The following is an 18559-nucleotide window of genomic DNA, read 5'->3' on the forward strand; positions in this document are numbered from 1 at the left end:
AGAAGTGTCTGTTCATATCTTCTGCCCATTTTTTGATGTGTTTGTCTGTTTCGTGTGGGTTGAGTTTGAGGAGTTCATTATAGATCCTGGATATCAACCTTTTGTCTGTACTGTCATTTGCAAATATCTTCTCCCCCATTCCGTGGGTTGCCTCTTTGATTTTTTGACTGTTTCCTTTGCTGTGCAGAAGCTTTTGATTTTGATGAAGTCCCAGAAGTTTATTTTCGCTTTTGTTTCCTTTGCCTTTGGAGACGTAATTTGAAAGAAGTTGCTGTGGCTGATATCAAAGAGATTACTGCCTATGTTCTCCTCCAAGATTCTCCTTTTTAATAGGATCTCTGTCTGGTTTGGACCCGAGGTAATGCTGACCTAGTAAAATGAGTTTGGGATTTTTTCTTCCATTTCTATTTTTTTGGGGGGGCTGAACAATTTGGGAAGAAACTTTTCTTTAAATGTTTGGTAGAATCCCCCTGTGAAGTCATCTGGCCCTGGACTTTTATTTGTTGGGAACTGCTTGATTACTGATTCAATTTCTTTGCTGGTTATGGGTCTACTTAAATTTCCTATTTCTTCCTCTAGTATACATATTTCTAGGAATTTATGCATTTCTTCCAGATTGCCCAATTTTTTGGCATGTAAGTGTTCATAATATTCTCATAGTTATTTATATATTCTGTGGGGTTGGTTGTAATCTCTCCCCTCTCATTCATAATTTATTCATTTTGGTCTTTTCTCTTCTCTTTCTGGTAAGTCTGGCTAAGGGGTTATCAATTTTATCAATTCCTTCAAAGAACCATGTCCTAGTTTCTTTGATCTGTTCTACTGCTTTTTGTTTGTTTGTTTCTATATCATTTATTTCTTTTTTTATTAATTTATTTATTTTCAGCATAACAGTATTATTTGTTCACCACACCCAGTGCTCCATGCAATCCGTGCCCTCTATAATACCCACCACCTGGTACCCTAACCTCCCACACCCCCTGCCACTTCAAACCCCTCAGATTGTTTTTCAGAGTCCATAGTCTCTCATGATTCACCTCCCCTTCCAATTGACCCCAACTCCCTTCTCCTCTCTAACTCCCCATGTCCTCCATGCTATTTGTTATGCTCCACAAATAAGTGAAACCATATGATAATTGACTCTCTCTGCTTGACTGATTTCACTCAGCATCATCTCTTCCAGTCCCCTCCATGTTGCTACAAAAGTTGGGTATTCATCCTTTCTGATGGAGGCATAATACTCCATAGTGTATATGGACCACATCTTCCTTATCCATTTGTCCATTGAAGGGCATTTTGGTTCTTTCCATAGTTTGGCGACCGTGGCCATTGCTGCTATAAACATTGGGGTACAGATGGCCCTTCTTTTCACGACATCTGTATCCTTGGGGTAAATACCCAGGAGTGCAATTGTACATCCATCTTTATTCTTAAGCTCTGAAAAACAATCTGAGGCGTTTGAAGTGGCGGGTTGTGGGGAGGTCGGGGTACCAGGTGGTGGGTATTATAGAGGGCATGGATTGCATGGAACACTGGGTGTGGTGAAAAAATAATGATACTGTTATGCTGAAAATAAATAAATGAAAAGAAAAAAAAAGATTTTTTTAATTTTCTTTTTAAATTTATTTGACAAGAGAGTGATAGCAAGAGCAGGAACACAAGCAGGGGGAGTGGGAAAGGAAAAGCAGGCCTCCCGCCAAGCAGGGAGCCAGATGCAGGCTCGATCCCAGGACCCTAGGATCATGGCCTAAGCCAAAGGCAGATGCTTAACCATGAGAGTCACCCAGGCACCCCGAAATTCAACACATCTTATATCACATTAACATAGACACATGTGTTCATAACGAAATAAGGAGGAAAAGTTCATGAACCATTTGTTTGCTTGCTTGTTTGTTTCTTTAAATGGAGTTGAATAATGGAGATTCTGTATCTGGCAAATTTCTGAGATCATTGAAAAATTAACAAACTACGCCTTGCCTCTGATATATAAAATTTTTCTGAGCAATTTCTTAATCATTAAAATGTACTGTCAATTGTGACTTTCTAATTAATTTTGCCTTCGTTGAACTTCACTCTGCCCATTTTCAGGGGTAGTAAGATTAGTAACATCTGAGGAGACCATACCTGTTTCTCTGAGTGGCTGCTTTGAGGGACTGTTCCTTCAGTGAAGATACAGCATGGCCTTGGAGAGAGAATCTGGGCTCTCAATTCAGATGAATTCACCAAATACTCCTTTCAGAGCTTTTGTGGATGTCAGTAACATGATGAGGTCAAAAATCCACACTGTGCAGTTGCATTGTAACAAACATGCAATGTACTATATTGTTCAACATAGTATTAGAAATCCTAGCATTATCAATCAGACAACAAAGAGAAATAAAAGGTATCCAAACTGGCAATGAAGAAGTCAAACTCTCTCTCTTCTCAGATGACATGATTCTTTATATGGAAAACCCAAAAGACTCCACCCCCAAACTACTAGAACTCATATAACAATTCAGCAACATGGCAGGATCCAAAGTCAATGTACAGAAATCAGTGGCTTTCTTATACACTAACAATGAAAATGCAGAAAGGGAAATTAGAGAATCGATTCCATTTACTATAGCACCAAGAACCATAAGATACCTGGGAACAAACCTAACCAAGGAGGTAAAGGGAACTGTACTGGAGGAACTACAGAACACTCATGAAAGAAATTGAAGAAGACACAAAAAGATGGAAGACCATTCATGCTCTTAGATTGGAAGAATAAACATTGTTAAAATGTCTATACTGCCTAGAGCAATCTATACTTTTCATGCCATTCCGATCAAAATTCCACCGGTATTTTTCAAAGAGCTGGAGCAAATAATCCTAAAATTTGTATGGAATCAGAAGAGACCTCAATTGCTAAGGAAATGTTGAAAAACAAAAATAAAACTGGGGACATCACGTTACCTGATTCCAAGCTTTACTACAAAGCTATGATTACCAAGACAGTATATAGGAAATTTCTGTCACCATTCAAGATAATCTCATATTTCAAGCTGCAGAGATTAAAATAGTAGAAAACTTAAACCCCAGAGTATGATTTTTTGGTTTTGTTGATTACAAAATATCTCCATTCATACCTCTGACAACTCTTACATGAATAAACCCTGGACATCTGGGTATGTAGATTATTTGCAACAATTTGAATATCCTGATATTTTTGACACCCTATCCCAACTACATTTTCATAGGAAACAAACCCCTCATTTCCCTGTTGGAGCTCTTTTCTACCTGCTCTAAGACGCTAGGACTCCTGAGGACATTTCTTGAAAGAAGAAGCTAAATTCCCTTTATATCCATCCTACTCCTAGTTTTCATGAGTGCAGTTACCAGAATCAGAACCCAGCATGCTGAGAGAGGAATAGCACTCCAAAGCAGAGGCAGAATTTGTAAAAGACTGGCTTTAAAATTTGACTGTTTTTTGAATACATCCTGGACAAATGCAAAGTATGTTGAAATGAATGAATTTTGAGGGCTCTTTTAGTGGTGAGATAGATACTGGGTAGAATTTGTACTTACCAGAGATTTTTAAATTAATGTGCTGATTCATGCAAATAGTCTAACGGTTTGCTGGATTGATAAGTACAACACACAAATTAATAATGGATGGCTCTAAAGAAGTTGGGACACTAATAACACTGAGAAAACTTAAATTTAATCTCTTTAGGAGACAGTGATGCTGAGGAGGATTAACCATTGATGTTCTGGTCTCATACACCTGGGTTAGGTGCCCCTGAGGTATCAGAAAATCTTCCCTTCCTCAGTGACAAGAGCAACAACCCTTAGCTTCCAAAACATCTTGATAGTTCTCTCTAAGTATGTTGATGTGAGACATTAAAGTTAAATGCCACTCCCTCTACCACTGAACTTTTGTGAAGTAAATATTTCCAATAGCATGGCATTAAACAAATTTAGATCTTATTTAGAAATTCTTTGTCGAGGGGCACCTGGGTGGCTCAGTGGGTTAAAGCCTCTGCCGTGGGCTCAGGTCATGATCTCAGGGTCCTGGGATTGAGCCCCACATAGGGCTCTCTGCTCAGCGGGGAGCCTGCTTCCCTCCTCTCTCTGCCTGCCTCTCTGCCTACTTGTGATTTCTCTCTGTCAAATAAATAAATAAATTCTTTAAAAAAAAAAAAGAAAGAAATTCTTTGTCGATTTCCCACACCTAATTTCCTGAAATGCTGACTAAACAACTCACCCTTTCCAGGCTTACGATTGTGGATATGCAGACCGAACCAAACAAAATTTACATGTCTAATTATTTAGCTTTTGCTTAAGTCATCCAAAGTTAATTATGTAAGTTACCACAAAAGAAACCTAAGTATTATATTATATTTTATTATATTATATATATTATATTTTATATTATATATTCAGTTGAAGAAACTGATGCCAGTGCCAATGTAAATAAATAGATGATTTTTTAAATGTTGGTAAGCAAAAAGTAAACTATTTCAAAAGCCTAGAAGCCATATCTCATAAAAATGAACAAATAGAAAATCAGTCTTTGGTTAAAGTTCCTGTTTTCAGTTTTTGTTTGTTTATAGAATTGAAATAATCAAGAAATTACTTTGAAACTAATTCCTTTTTTTATGTTTTCAATTTGAGGATATATTGCTTTTTTCTTATCCCATCTCTTCCTTGTTCCTCTCCCTCTCCAGGCTTCACAAGTAATTTCTTTGTCCTCACTGAGATCTCCTGAATAATAGCTTACACATATTCAAAACTTTTATTGATTTTATGACCTACATTGCTTTCAGGGGATTGGACAAAATGACATCTTCTATTCAACATACAAGAATAAGTGTAACAAACAATCCAATATCAATTCAACATTACAACATTTTGCAATATCTAATCAGTTCAGCTTCTCCAATCACCATAAAAAGGTAAAATCTCATAATAAGAAGTTGAAATTATCTTAAGGAAAAGACACTGAAGCAAGCTCTGGGTACTTGTCCACAGATGCTTAATGTAGTCATTTTAACCTATGTTAGTGAAATTTCAATTCAGTGCTTAATTACCATTTACAACTATCAGAGTCAGAGAATATTAACATCCTGGCAATAGAAAATATTATTATAAATGCCTTCACCAAAGTTCTGGATCATTACACTAAATATTAGGTAACTATCAACAATACATAAAATTTAAAGACAAAATGCAATACATGATGTTATAGGGCAATTAATATACGTGCATATCCAAACTAAGAACGTTAATCAAGAAAGATGAATCCTGCAGTACAAAACAACAAATAAGTTAATCGTGTTTGAGAAAGCGAGTTCAATCTTCAGCTTCTTGAAATGGTATCACTATTAAAAGATTTCTTCATGTGGATTTTTGTGTACAATTTTAAAGTCACCCCTAAATAACAACTTGTGATGTCTATGTTGCAGAATGTAATCTTCAAAGTCTCTTGGATGTAGCAGTGTTTCATAAACAATCCATGCATCATTTAAAAAAATAAAAAGACTTTGTCAATGAAAGCCAACAGAAGGTTGGTAAGACATTGAGATGTTCCAATGGCATCTTGATATATGAAGATATAAATTCGGCACTACTTTTCAAAGGATACCCAGAGAAAAAAGTTACCGAAGTGTTTATGGCAATTGAAAGAAAATTATAGAGACCTTATTGAGCACCTTTGGAAGTATTCTGACTTGGTTTTCAACTTTTCCAGATTTTCAAACATTTAAAGTAGTTTCAGCAATGCCACTTCTGAGGTTTTGCACTGGAATACTTTTATCTGCTAAGGCTACAAAACAGGAAATATGAATCAACCAGACAAAAACTAAAGCAAAAGAATCTAGGCCATATTCTTATCCAGTATTCTATTGCCTTTTCTTAACAGTTCTTAGTAACCTGCACTTGTTAGCTCTACAACATAGTGACACTCTAACAGTAATGGGCATCCAATGGAAATATGTAAAACCTAAACTTAAAAGGGTATTTTCCAGACTAATAATAAAACAGGACAATGATCACTTTCCCAAGCCAAATAGGATATTTATTTTGCTCTCAAATAATGTTTTTCTCAAGTATAATTAAATGGTTACCTCTGAGTATCAACTATAATGGTAGATCCACAGGTTTAGGGAGGAGGAGATAAACATAACCTTACTTTTTTTTAAAAATCATTTTGCTGATCTCTTTATCTCTTAAATAATCATTAATTAAATCTTGAACCCTAGTAAACATTAACCCACAAAATGAATGCCTTGTGCATTCATCAAAGAAAGCTTTGCTATCTAAACAAAAACTGAAAAAAAGAAGGCTTAATCAGATACCCATGTTTTGGGTTTTCACAATGCCAAGTACATCGACAAAACTGATCACTGTACCTTATTTCTTAGGTTTAGCTTTTTCCACATTTGATTTTGTTTGGGCTTAAGCATTAACTGTTTCACTGAAGCCCTGTTTCATTTTTGCACTTAGAGCACTTGTAAAAACAGTGACTTGTTATAACTTTCTCTAGAACTTGGCTTCCCTTGATACCTGTCAAATCTGTGGGTTGCTGCTGCATTAACCACTCTTCTCTCAATTGGCATTTGATGCTTAGCACTAATAACAATTCTATTACTCCTTAACCAAACTAAAAAACACACTCATACACACACAAACATAACACATGCTTGCACATATATATAATTCAACTATTCATGAAGGTTATTGTAAGCCTTGTGATATTTTTCACTGAGATTCTCAAGCTCTCTTCATTTGAATATGGTGCCTTCAGTAACTGCATATTCACTATGAATAATTTGTGTCATCCAAAACATAGAGAGCATGAGTTGTAAAATATTGTAAATATCCTAAATTATTTTCATGGTATGACAGCAAAGTAGGCATGACTCTGTCATTCAAAGAAATTTGAATAAAATATCTTAACTTACAAAATCAATGCAATTTTCACATTTATTTTTTGGCCTATTAATTCAGCAAAGATCACTGGTTATTCTACCTTTCCCTTTCCTCCTCATTATATCCACATGCTCTTTTATCTTTTGCCTGACATGGGAAACAAAGCACACCACTGTCATTTATACTAACTATCATTAGCGTACAAACAATTGGGTTACACAGTTTCTAAGTTAATAATTATGCTAGGTATTTTCTGCATCTCTATTTTACTTACACACACAGGGAAGCAAAACTATACAATTCTATACTTCTCCATTCGCATAACATATTATTGCCTGCAGAGTGAGAATTACATAACCCTTATAGAAATGCAGCATATTTTCATAGTATCCAGAATTTTCAGATTTAACATTGCCTTGAGGAAAAGTGAATATGTTATTTGGAGCTTTCTTTACAGGATGTTATTAATGCTGTGGAATAAAACTATTAAGGAGCATTTTTCTTTGAATGGGTGGGGTTTTCTTTTTCAAATAAACCTGAACTTTAAAATGCCTGAATCTAAAAGATCAAGAAGATAAAATCAGCTGGTACAAGAACAGAACATGTGGAAGCAGATTTAAAGTACAACTTTTTTCTTCCATAGGACTTTTCTCATGGCATCTTTAATATCCTTGTTTCTTAGAGAGTAGATTCAGGGGTTCAGCATAGGTGTGAACAAAATGTAACATACTGAAGTCACTTTACAAAGTTCAGGGTTACTTGGAGGTGTGAGGTAGACAAAGGAGACAGTCCCATAGAGCAAACTTACAACTCCCAGGTGGGAGCTGCAAGTGGAGAAGGCTTTCTTCCTCCCTTCACTGAAGTGGATTTTTAAGACTGCAGACACAATGTGCATATAAGTTACCACAATAATGCCAGTACCATGCTCTCTTGGTGATCACAGCTTTGTAATAAAGCTTGAAATCAGGTAAGGTGATGCCGCCAGCTTTATTTTTGTTTTTCAATATTTCCTTAGCGATTCAGGGTCTCTTCTGATTCCATACAAATTTTAGGATTATTTGCTCCAGCTCTTTGAAGAATGCCGGTGGAATTTTGATCGGAATGGCATTAAAAGTATAGATTGCTCTAGGCAGTATAGACATTTTAACAATGTTTATTCTTCCGATCCAAGAGCATGGAATGGTCTTCCATCTTTTTGTGTCTTCTTCAATTTCTTTCATGAGTGTTCTATAGTTCCTCAAGTACAGATCCTTTACCTCTTTAGTTGGGTTTATTCCCAGGTATCTTATGGTTCTTGGTGCTATAGTAAATGGAATCGATTCTCTAATTTCCCTTTCTGTATTTCCATTGTTAGTGTATAAGAAAGCCACTGATTTGTGCACATTGACTTTGTATCCTGCCACGCTGCTGAATTGCTCTATGAGTTCTAGTAGTTTGGGGGTGGAGTCTTTTGGGTTTTCCATATAAAGAATCATGTCATCTGCGAAGAGAGAGAGTTTGACTTCTTCATTACCAATTTGGATACCTTTTATTTCTCTCTGTTGTCTGATTGCTGTTGCTAGGACTTCTAATACTATGTTAAACAAGAGTGGTGAAGGTGGGCATCCTTGTCTTGTTCCTGATCTCAATGGGAAGGCTGCAAGCTTTTTCCATTGAGGATGATATTTGCTGTGGGTCTTTCATAAAAACAGACACATAGACCAGTGGAACAGAGTAGAGAGCCCTGATATGGACCCTCAACTCTATGGTCAATTAATCTTCGACAAAACAGGAAAAAATATACAGTGGAAAAAAGACAGTCTCTTCAATAAATGGTGCTGGGAAAACTGGACAGCTATATGTAGAAGAATGAAACTCGACCATTCTCTTACACCGTACACAAAGGTCAACTCAAAATGGATAAGAGACCTCAACGTGAGACAGGAATCCATCAGAATCTTAGAGGAGAACATAGGCAGTAATCTCTTTGATATCAGCCACAGCAACTTCTTTCAAGATACGTCTCCAAAGGCAAAGGAAACAAAAGCGAAAATAAACTTCTGGGACTTCATCAAAATCAAAAGCTTCTGCACAGCAAAGGAAACAGTCAAAAAAAAAAAAACAAAGAGGCAACCCACGGAATGGGGGAGAAGATATTTGCAAATGACAGTACAGACAAAAGGTTGATATCCAGGATCTATAATGAACTCCTCAAACTCAACCCACATGAAACAGACAAACACATCAAAAAATGGGCAGAAGATATGAACAGACACTTCTCCAATCAAGACATACAAATGGCTATCAGACACATGAAAAAATGCTCATCATCATTAGCCCTCAGGGAGATTCAAATTAAAACCACATTGAGATATCACCTTACACCAGTTAGAATGGCCAAAATTAACAAAACAGGAAACAACGTGTGTTGGAGAGGATGTGGAGAAAGGGGAACCCTCTTCCACTGTTGGTGGGAATGCAAGTTGGTGCAGCCTCTTTGGAGAACAGTGTGGAGATTCCTCAAGAAATTAAAAATAGAGCTTCCCTACGACCCTGCAATTGCACTCCTGGGTATTTACCCCAAAGACACAGATGTCGTGAAAAGAAGGTCCATCTGTACCCCAATGTTTATAGCAGCAATGGCCACAGTCGCCAAACTATGGAAAGAACCAAGATGCCCTTCAACGGACGAATGGATAAGGAAGATGTGGTCCATATACACTATGGAGTATTATGCCTCCATCAGACAGGATGAATACCCAACTTTTGTAGCAACATGGAGGGGACTGGAAGAGATGATGCTGAGTGAAATCAGTCAAGCAGAGAGAGTCAATTATCATATGGTTTCACTTATTTGTGGAGCATAACAAATAGCATGGAGGACAAGGGGCGTTAGAGAGGAGTAGGGAATTTGGGTAAATTGGAAGGGGAGGTGAACCATGAGAGACTATGGACTCTGAAAAACAGTCTGGCGAGGGGTGGGAGGTTGGGGTACCAGGTGGTGGGTATTATAGAGGGCACGGCTTGCATGGAGCACTGGGTGTGGTAAAAAAATAATGAATACTGTTTTTCTGAAAATAAATAAATTGGAAAAAAAATAAAGATACCACAATAATGACTACTGTGGGCAAAATAATGAGCACAGCCAGACTAAATGACACCATCTTATTCTTAAAGATGTTGGAACAGGAGATCTTCTCAATTGAGTTGGAATCACAGTAGAAGTGATCAATGACTCGGGAAGCACAGAAAGACATTGAGAAGGTTACACTGATTTGAAGGATGGAACTGACAGCCACAGAGATAGCAACCAGCCACCAACTGGATACAAAGGACAGTGTAGAGGAGTGGGTTGTACATGGTGATGAAGTGCTCATAGGCCATGGCTGCCAGGACAAAAGCCTCTGAGACCATAAGGAGTGCATAAAGAAATAGCTGACCCACACAATCTGCAAAATATATGGACTTTTTTTGAGACAGGATGCTGGCCATGACTTTGGGTACAATAACCTTGGAGCAGGAGAGGTCAATGATGGAGAAATTTCCTAGGAAGAAATACATTGGTGTGTGCCAATCATGCTAAGGTTCCCCAGAAGGACCATCCCATAAACAATCAGGAATAGTAGGAAGAGGAGACTGTGGAGCTCTGGACCGACCCTGATGCCTACAAGAATGAAATCAGTCACTTCTAAGTGGTTGTCTCTGCCCTCGTCACCCATGGCAAATTTCTGCTTTAAAGTATAATAAAAAGTCAACAGATAAAGTTTCCACTATTTCTCTACCATCACATATAATACTTTATATTTAAAAAAAAAACCTTATAGTTGACACAATACTTTCAAGTTAAGTCCTATTAAGTTTACACACATGAGAAAATTCAAGGTGAGAGGTATTTGACGTGCCTAAGGTAACACAACTGGTTAAGGTAACACAACTGGATAGGGTTCAAACTGGAATTTGAACTCAAGGTGAAATATTTTATATTCAAGTTTACTGTGAATATTAATACAACAAAGTCTGAAACGTCCTTATGTCTTTCTATCTTGTCATACAGATGGTTTGCAAGATGTCATTTGTGATTTCAAAGTACTAAAGTCTAACTCTTCATATTAAGAAAAAGACACTTCCTTAAATTTCATTTATCATTTTATATTCATTTTTATAATAATACTTTGCTTCAAAACAGTAAAATTAATTAATCTCAAAAGAAAGATACAAGTTCTTTTCAAGATAATATGAACTTTCTACCGAAATGAGCTTTTACAACAGCAAGTAAGTCACTAAGGAGTTAACTGTCTTTTTTGAGATCTTTAAAAATAAAAGCAGACTTCAACTTCTGGAAAAAAATCTAATTTTATTTAAATGCAAAACTAAAATGTGATTGATGCCTTTATAATTTGTATCCTGTAAAGTTTGTTGATATTGTTTTCTTAAATTTGTCAAGAAATCCATGTCATATCCAGCTTCTAAACTTTAAAACTTTTGAAGTTAAACTTATGAGACAGATTTACCTATAATTTTGTTTTAATTCCTATATGAGACTAATGACAGACTCATAAATACAGCTAGGAGATACTGACTTTTTGATGATTCTTGTTTATATAAGAATGATCTTTTCTTAAGATTTGCTAATCTATTTTAGAAAGAGAGAGAGCATGCTCATGAGTGGGGGAAGGAGAGAGAGTGAAAGAGAATCTCAAACAGACTCCCTGCTGAGCACAGAGCCCTATGTGAGGTTCAATCTATAAACCTGAGATCATGACCTGAGTAGAAATCAAGAGTTAGATGCTTAAGCAACTGAGTCATTTAGGTTCCCCAATCTTGTTTCTTCATTGATGTTTGATAGTAAACTTTAGTGAAGTGAATTAGAAAAGAATCCTTCTTCATTGGAAGATTATTATTAAAACTGAATTTCTATAGATGATATTTTAAAATTTATATTTCTCCTTTATACATCAACTTGATCTACTTAAAATTTTTTTTTGGATTTTTTAAATTTATTTATTTGACAGAGAGAGAGAGATCACAAGTAGGCAGAGAGGCAGGCAGAGAGAGAGGAGGAAACAGGCTCCCGCCTGAGCAGAAAGCCCGATGTGGGGCTCGATCCCAGGAACCTGAGATCATGACCTGAGCCGAAGGCAGAGGTTTAACCCACTGACACACCCAGGTGCCCCTATTTTTAAAAATCATCTATTTTTGGTTAAAAAAAATCATTATACAGCTGAACCCCTGGGCACAGGTTAGGAACATAGAATTCCCATATAGTTTAAATCTGCATAAAATTCTTGATTCTGTAAAATTGTAACTACTAATAACTTGCTGTTGACCAGAAGCCTTACTGATAATATAGTTTGTTAACATTTGTCTGTTATATGTATTATATGCTGCTTTTGCACTAAAATAAGCTGAATAAAAGAAAACATTATTAATAAAATCATAAGGAAGAGGCACTTACAGCACCGTACTGTATTTATAGAAAAAAAAATTTGCATTGAAGTGGACCCATGCCGTTCAAACCCATGTTGTTCAAGATTCAATTACATATATTTTTTAAATGTCAGGAGTATCTGTACTGCCATCCCCTTTTCATTCCTGATACTTGTCATTTAATCTTGCTGTTTTTCCATTGTTACATTTGCCAGGGTTTTGTACATCTTACTGGTCTTTCCAAGAATCAATGGTAAGCTATGCGATCACCTCATACCTGTCAGAATGGCTAAAATCAAAAACAAGAAACAAGTGTTGATGAGGATGTGGAGAAAAAGGACCCCCCATGTACTGTTGGTGGGAATGCAAACTGGTGCCACTGTGGAAAACAGTATGGAGATTCCTCACAAAGTTAAAAATAGCACTACCCTATAACCCAGTAATTGCACAACTAGCTATTTTTTTTTAAAGATTTTATTTATTTATTTGAGAGAGAGAGACAGTGAGAGAGAGCATGAGCGAGGAGAAGGTCAGAGAGCGAAGCAGACTCCCCATGGAGCTGGGAGCCCGATGTGGGACTCGATCCCCGGACTCCAGGATCACGCCCTGAGCCGAAGGCAGTCGTCCAACCAACTGCGCCACCCAGGCGTCCCGCACAACTAGCTATTTAACCAAAAATACAAAAACACTGGTTCAAAGGATACATGCACCCCCAAGTTTATTGCACATTATTTACAATAGCCAAATTAGGAGAGAGTAATCCAAGTGCCCATCAATAGATGAATGGATAAAGAAGACGTGGTATATATACACAATGGAATACTATGCAGCCATCAAAAGAAATGAAATCTTGCCAGTGACAACATGGATGGAACTAGAGCGTATCATGCTCAGTGAAATAAGTCAAGCGGAGAAAGACAACTATCATATGATCTCCCTGATATGAGGAAGTGGTGATGCAACATGGGGGCTTAAGTGGGTAGGAGAAGAATAAATGAGACAAGATGGGATTGGGAGGGAGACAAACCATAAATGACTCTTAATCTCACAAAACAAACTGAGGGTTGCTGGGGGGAGGGGGGTTGGAAGAAGGGGGTGGGGTTATGGACATTGGGGAGGGTATGTGCTTTGGTGAGTGCTGTGAAGTGTGTAAACCTGCTGATTCACAGACCTGTATCCCTGGGGATAAAAATATATATTTATAAAAAATAAAAAAATTTATTAAAAAAAAATTCTAAGAATAATTTTTAATTAAAATGGATTTTCTAAAAATAGAATTAAAATTAAGTTATGAATATATTTAGGGGAAATGGCATCCTTATAATATTAATTTTATTAAAGTAATGAGTTTCTGGTTTTACTGTAGTCTTTTAGTCACACATAGTTATTGAGAATTTTTAAATATAGATTATGATCTTTCATAAATATTCTTAAGGATTTTTAAATGATTTTTGAATATTATAATTCAAATTATAATTCACATTATAATTTCTTCCCTTATATTTTCTACTTAGCATGTAAACATAAGAATTAGCAAAAATTAGCTGACTTTGTGACTTAAAGGGCATTTGCACATCATGAAATATGTCTATATCAGGAATACAGGTAACTCATAATTTGAAGTTAACCTCTAACTTTTTTCAAAGCCTAATAAACATAATTTATTACATGATTTAGTATATTCATTTATCTAAAAATTATCTCATGTAGCACAAGCATTTAAAGCTGTTTTCTTATGCCTACTGATATGTATACTATGATAATTATCAAGAAGTTTTTCCTTATCAATATGGAAAATAAAATCCAGAGAAATTTCCCAAAGGATAGGCAAAACCAGAGAAGGAAAGTCCCTTGTATTTGGACCATTATTAGATCATTTGCTTATATCTGAACTTACTGCAGTCCTCATGGACAACAGCCCTTGAGCTTGCACTTATGTCTCCATAATTGCCTTTAGGATTACTCCTCTCCCAGTGGAATCCATCACAGTGGATGAGCAAAACCTCAATGTTGCAAAATCCTGAAGAAAAGTGTCAGAAGTAAAATGAGTAAGACCATCACAATCACTGCTGCTACTCTACCAAGTGATCATGGATTCTGGAGACCCAAGGTTGTTATGGTCCTTAAATATTCATAGTTATCCCATTATCCTTAGTTTAAGATATGTAAGGCAGAATAGAATTCAAGAAAGGATCTCTCTCTCTTTCTCTCTCTCTCTCTCTCTCTATATATATATATATATATATATTCCTTAAGTTTACTTGCCCTGACTAAAGAGTGAAAGTCCTCAAACTGATGCAGCTTTGATAAAAAAGTCATTCATTATCATATAAGGATTGGAATATTCATCAGCTTCTATCTCTGCTTCTAAGAAAAAGGCTAACCAAATATGGAATATATTAAACTACATAACTACTAATGAAAAAATATATATATATATTTGTAGATATATCTATAGATACAGATTATAGATATAGATATCTAATGGAGCAATAACACTTAATTTATTTGTGAGGAATAGCAATGACTTGAGTAAATGAAAATATATTTGGAAGGAGCTTTAGAAACTGTGATATAGGCTTAGGGATTTTTTTGATGTTATTAATTTTAACCTAAGAATAATGTCTCATTTTTTATTCTATTTTCAAAAATGGCAGTGTGATAATGGAAACTAAATAGATGGAGGCAAAAAAGGTAAAAATATTTTCTTATATATTTGTTAATGTTGTTTAATGATTCAAACACTGAGAGGCAATCATAATGGCTACAACACTGTTATACTCATTAAGTGTATTGCTCATATTTTAGGTTATATGTAATACTCTTATTTTAAGTAAAGATGATTATTTAACTTTAATATATTGAGAATAGATATTCAAAATGTGACTAAAATTAGACAAAATAATATGTTACAACTTGGTATATATTCAGCCAAATTTTGATTTTTTTAATTTTTTCTTTTTTCTTTTTATATTTTTCTTTTATTTTATTTTTTCTTTTTATACTTTTTCTATTTTTAACTTTTTTTATTACTTTCTGTCACCACACAGTACCTCATTGGTTTTGATGTAGTGTTCCAAGATTCATTGTTTTTGTGTAACACCCAGTCCTCCATGCAGTATGTGCCTTCCTTAATACCCAGCACTGGACTAACCCATTCCCCCACCCACTTCCCCTTTAAAACCTTCAATTTGTTTCTCCAAGTCAATAGTCTCTCATGATTCATCTCCCCTTCTGATTCCCCCCCTTCATTTTTCCCTTCCTTCTCCTAATGTCCTTCGTGCTATTTCTTATGTTCCACAAAGAAGTGAAACCATATGATACTTCACTTTCTCTGATTATTTCACTTAGCATAATCTCCTCCAGTCCCATCCATGTTGATGCAAAAGCTAGGTATTCATCCTTTCTTCTGGCTGAGGAATATTCCATTATGTATATGGACCACATGTTTAACCATTCATCTGTTGAAGGGCATCTCCACTCTTCTCACAGTTCAGCTATTGTTGACATTGCTGTTATTTTTATTTTTTTAAGATTTTATTTCTTTATTTTTGGAGGGAAGAGCAGAGGGAATGGGAAAGGCAGGATCTCCACTGAGCAGAGACCAATGAGGGTTTCCTAGGACCCTGAGATGATGACCTGAGCCAAAGACACATTTAACCTACTGAGCCACCAAGAGTCCCCCAAATTATGATTTAAATACAGTAACCCATTAACATCTTTCACTGCTTCATAGAATAACCACCTCATAGAACTAGTATTAGCTAATCCAAATTCCTGATTCTTCATGATATTAAAATTATTTTATACGCAATATTTAATTAAGATGTAAATAATTTATTCTACATTAAAGAAAATATTTATGTCACTATAAACAAAGCCCAGATTTCATTTGTTCATTTTACCTTGTGCCTCTCAGCAGGTTTCTGCCATGGGTGACAGGGGAACAAGCAATCACTCAGAAGTGACTGACTTCATTCTTGTAGGCTTCAGGGTCCGCCCAGAACTCCACATTCTCCTCTTCCTGCTCTTTCTGCTTGTGTATGCCATGATCCTTCTAGGGAATGTGGGGATGATGACCCTTATTATGACTGATCCCCGGCTGAACACACCAATGTATTTCTTCCTAGGCAACCTCTCCTTCATTGATCTCTTTTATTCTTCTGTTATTGCACCCAAAGCTATGATCAACTTCTGGTCTGAGAGCAAGTCCATCTCCTTTGCCGGCTGTGTGACCCAGCTCTTCCTCTTTGCCTTGTTCATTGTGGCTGAGGCATTTCTCCTGGCAGTCATGGCTTATGACCGCTTCATTGCCATTTGCAACCCACTCCTCTACTCTGTCCAGATGTCAACTCGTCTCTGCATTCAGTTGGTGGCTGGTTCCTATTTTTGTGGCTGCATCAGCTCGATTCTTTTGACCAGTGTGACGTTCACTTTGTCCTTTTGTGCTTCCCGAGCTATCGACCACTTCTACTGTGATTACCGTCCACTTCAAAGGATTTCTTGTTCTGATCTCTACCTTCATAAGATAGTTTCCTTTTTCTTATGCAGCATTATTATTTTGCCTACCATAATTGTCATTATTGTGTCCTATATGTATATTGTGTCCACAGTTCTAAAGATGCGCTCCTCTGAGGGACGTAAGAAAGCCTTCTCTACTTGCAGCTCTCACCTAGGAGTTGTGAGTGTACTGTATGGTGCCATCATTTTTATGTATGTCATCCCTGACAGATTCCCTGAGCTGAGTAAAGTGGCTTCCTTATGTTACACCTTAGTCACTCCTATGTTGAATCCTTTGATTTACTCCCTGAGAAACAAGGATGTCAAAGAAGCTCTGAGAAAGATTCTGGGGAAAAAAATATTTTTATTTAAGTCTATCTTAACAATGATATAACTGAAAGGCCTGAACATTATGACAATTTTGGAAGGTATTGATGAACATAAAGCACTCACAATTTTGAAATATTTAATTTTAGAAAGTTTATTCCTTTGAATCCCATGTACTTAGAGCTGAAGAGCACATTGGGTGGATTTTTCCTGTTGATTTTAGAGTGAAATGGCTTTCTCTGTACTTTGTCTTCATTTGGGTAAAGATCATGATTGCCATGTAATTTGACTTTAGGGAAAATATATTCCAAGATTGCTACTGGCACTCAGAGGATGATGTTGAGATATATTGTTTATCTTGAATTAGGAACAAATGTTATATAAGGTATATAATTGGTGATATAACAAAATCTGATAAAATAAGATGGAACAAAATATAAGATTGATCCAAGAAATCTTTTTGAGTACTGGATGAGAGAAACATATGCTCTAGAGCATACAAAATCCTAAGGGTGTCACATTAGTTGCTCAATTATCCAGAAGCTGAATGATTGACACACTTCTTTAATGTTTTCTCTGGCTTAGATCAATTCTTGAAAATCCTCTCTCTTCACAAGAAAACTGTAAGGAAAATGAACAAAAAATAAATGGAATTCATTTTTTGTTATATATGGCTTAGTGAGAATTAATTCATCACATTGATAATTATTGAATTTTGGTGTACTATTTGCCCTATAACATTCCCTACATATAAATAATTTCAGTACTTAGCTCACCATGAAATAAGAGGGAAATAGCTAACTAGAGAATTAAAATACCATATGTAAATCCACTGCAAAAGACATTTGTAAACACAGAAAGAGGGCAACCTCTTAAGGAGACTGGTCCTAATGATCAGGGAACTTGTCCAAAGCACATTTTTAAAAACAAATAGCATTGACAGCACCTTGGTGGCTCAGTGGGCTGGAACCTCTGCCTTTGGCTCGGGTCGTGGTCCCGGAATCTTGGCGTTGAGCGCTGAGTTGGGCTTTCTGCTCAGCGGGGAGAAGGCTTCCCTTCTTCTCTCTCTGCCTGCCTCTCTGCCTAGTTGTGATCTTTGTCAAAGAGATAAATAAAAATCTTTTAAAATAAATAAATAAATAAATAAATAAATAGCATTAAGCAACATGAAATAAATGGGCTTCTATACAAAGGGAGAAATAACTATATGGTGAACTTCATGAAGGTTGTTATGCACAAGACAATGAGTGAAGGATTAGCTTTTTAAAAGGAAACTAATGAAAATCATTCAAACTTCTATGTCAAGCCAAGGCAACTGACCTTAATTCTGTAGACAGAGGTTAGGCATTGGAGATTTTTAGGAAGATAGTGCTGTGTTCAAATTGGCATTTTACAAAAACCATACTGGTAGCTTGTGGAAGATAAATGT

At 36.2% G+C, this 18559-nt stretch overlaps 1 protein-coding gene and 1 pseudogene across 1 annotated transcript; one reads left to right on the top strand and one right to left on the bottom strand.

The window, feature by feature from the left end:
* Positions 1–7513: 7513 nt before the first annotated feature.
* Positions 7514–10595, bottom strand: LOC122892066 (annotated as a pseudogene).
* A 5588-nt stretch (positions 10596–16183) lies between these two features.
* Positions 16184–17197, top strand: LOC122892007 (olfactory receptor 9K2-like). The gene has a single exon (XM_044228091.1). The coding sequence runs from the start codon at positions 16235–16237 to the stop codon at positions 17195–17197; it is 963 nt and encodes a 320-aa protein (XP_044084026.1). The 5' UTR covers positions 16184–16234.
* Positions 17198–18559: the final 1362 nt, after the last annotated feature.

This window comes from Neovison vison, chromosome 12 (genome assembly GCF_020171115.1).
Source record: "Neovison vison isolate M4711 chromosome 12, ASM_NN_V1, whole genome shotgun sequence".
Lineage (NCBI taxonomy): Eukaryota > Metazoa > Chordata > Mammalia > Carnivora > Mustelidae > Neogale > Neogale vison.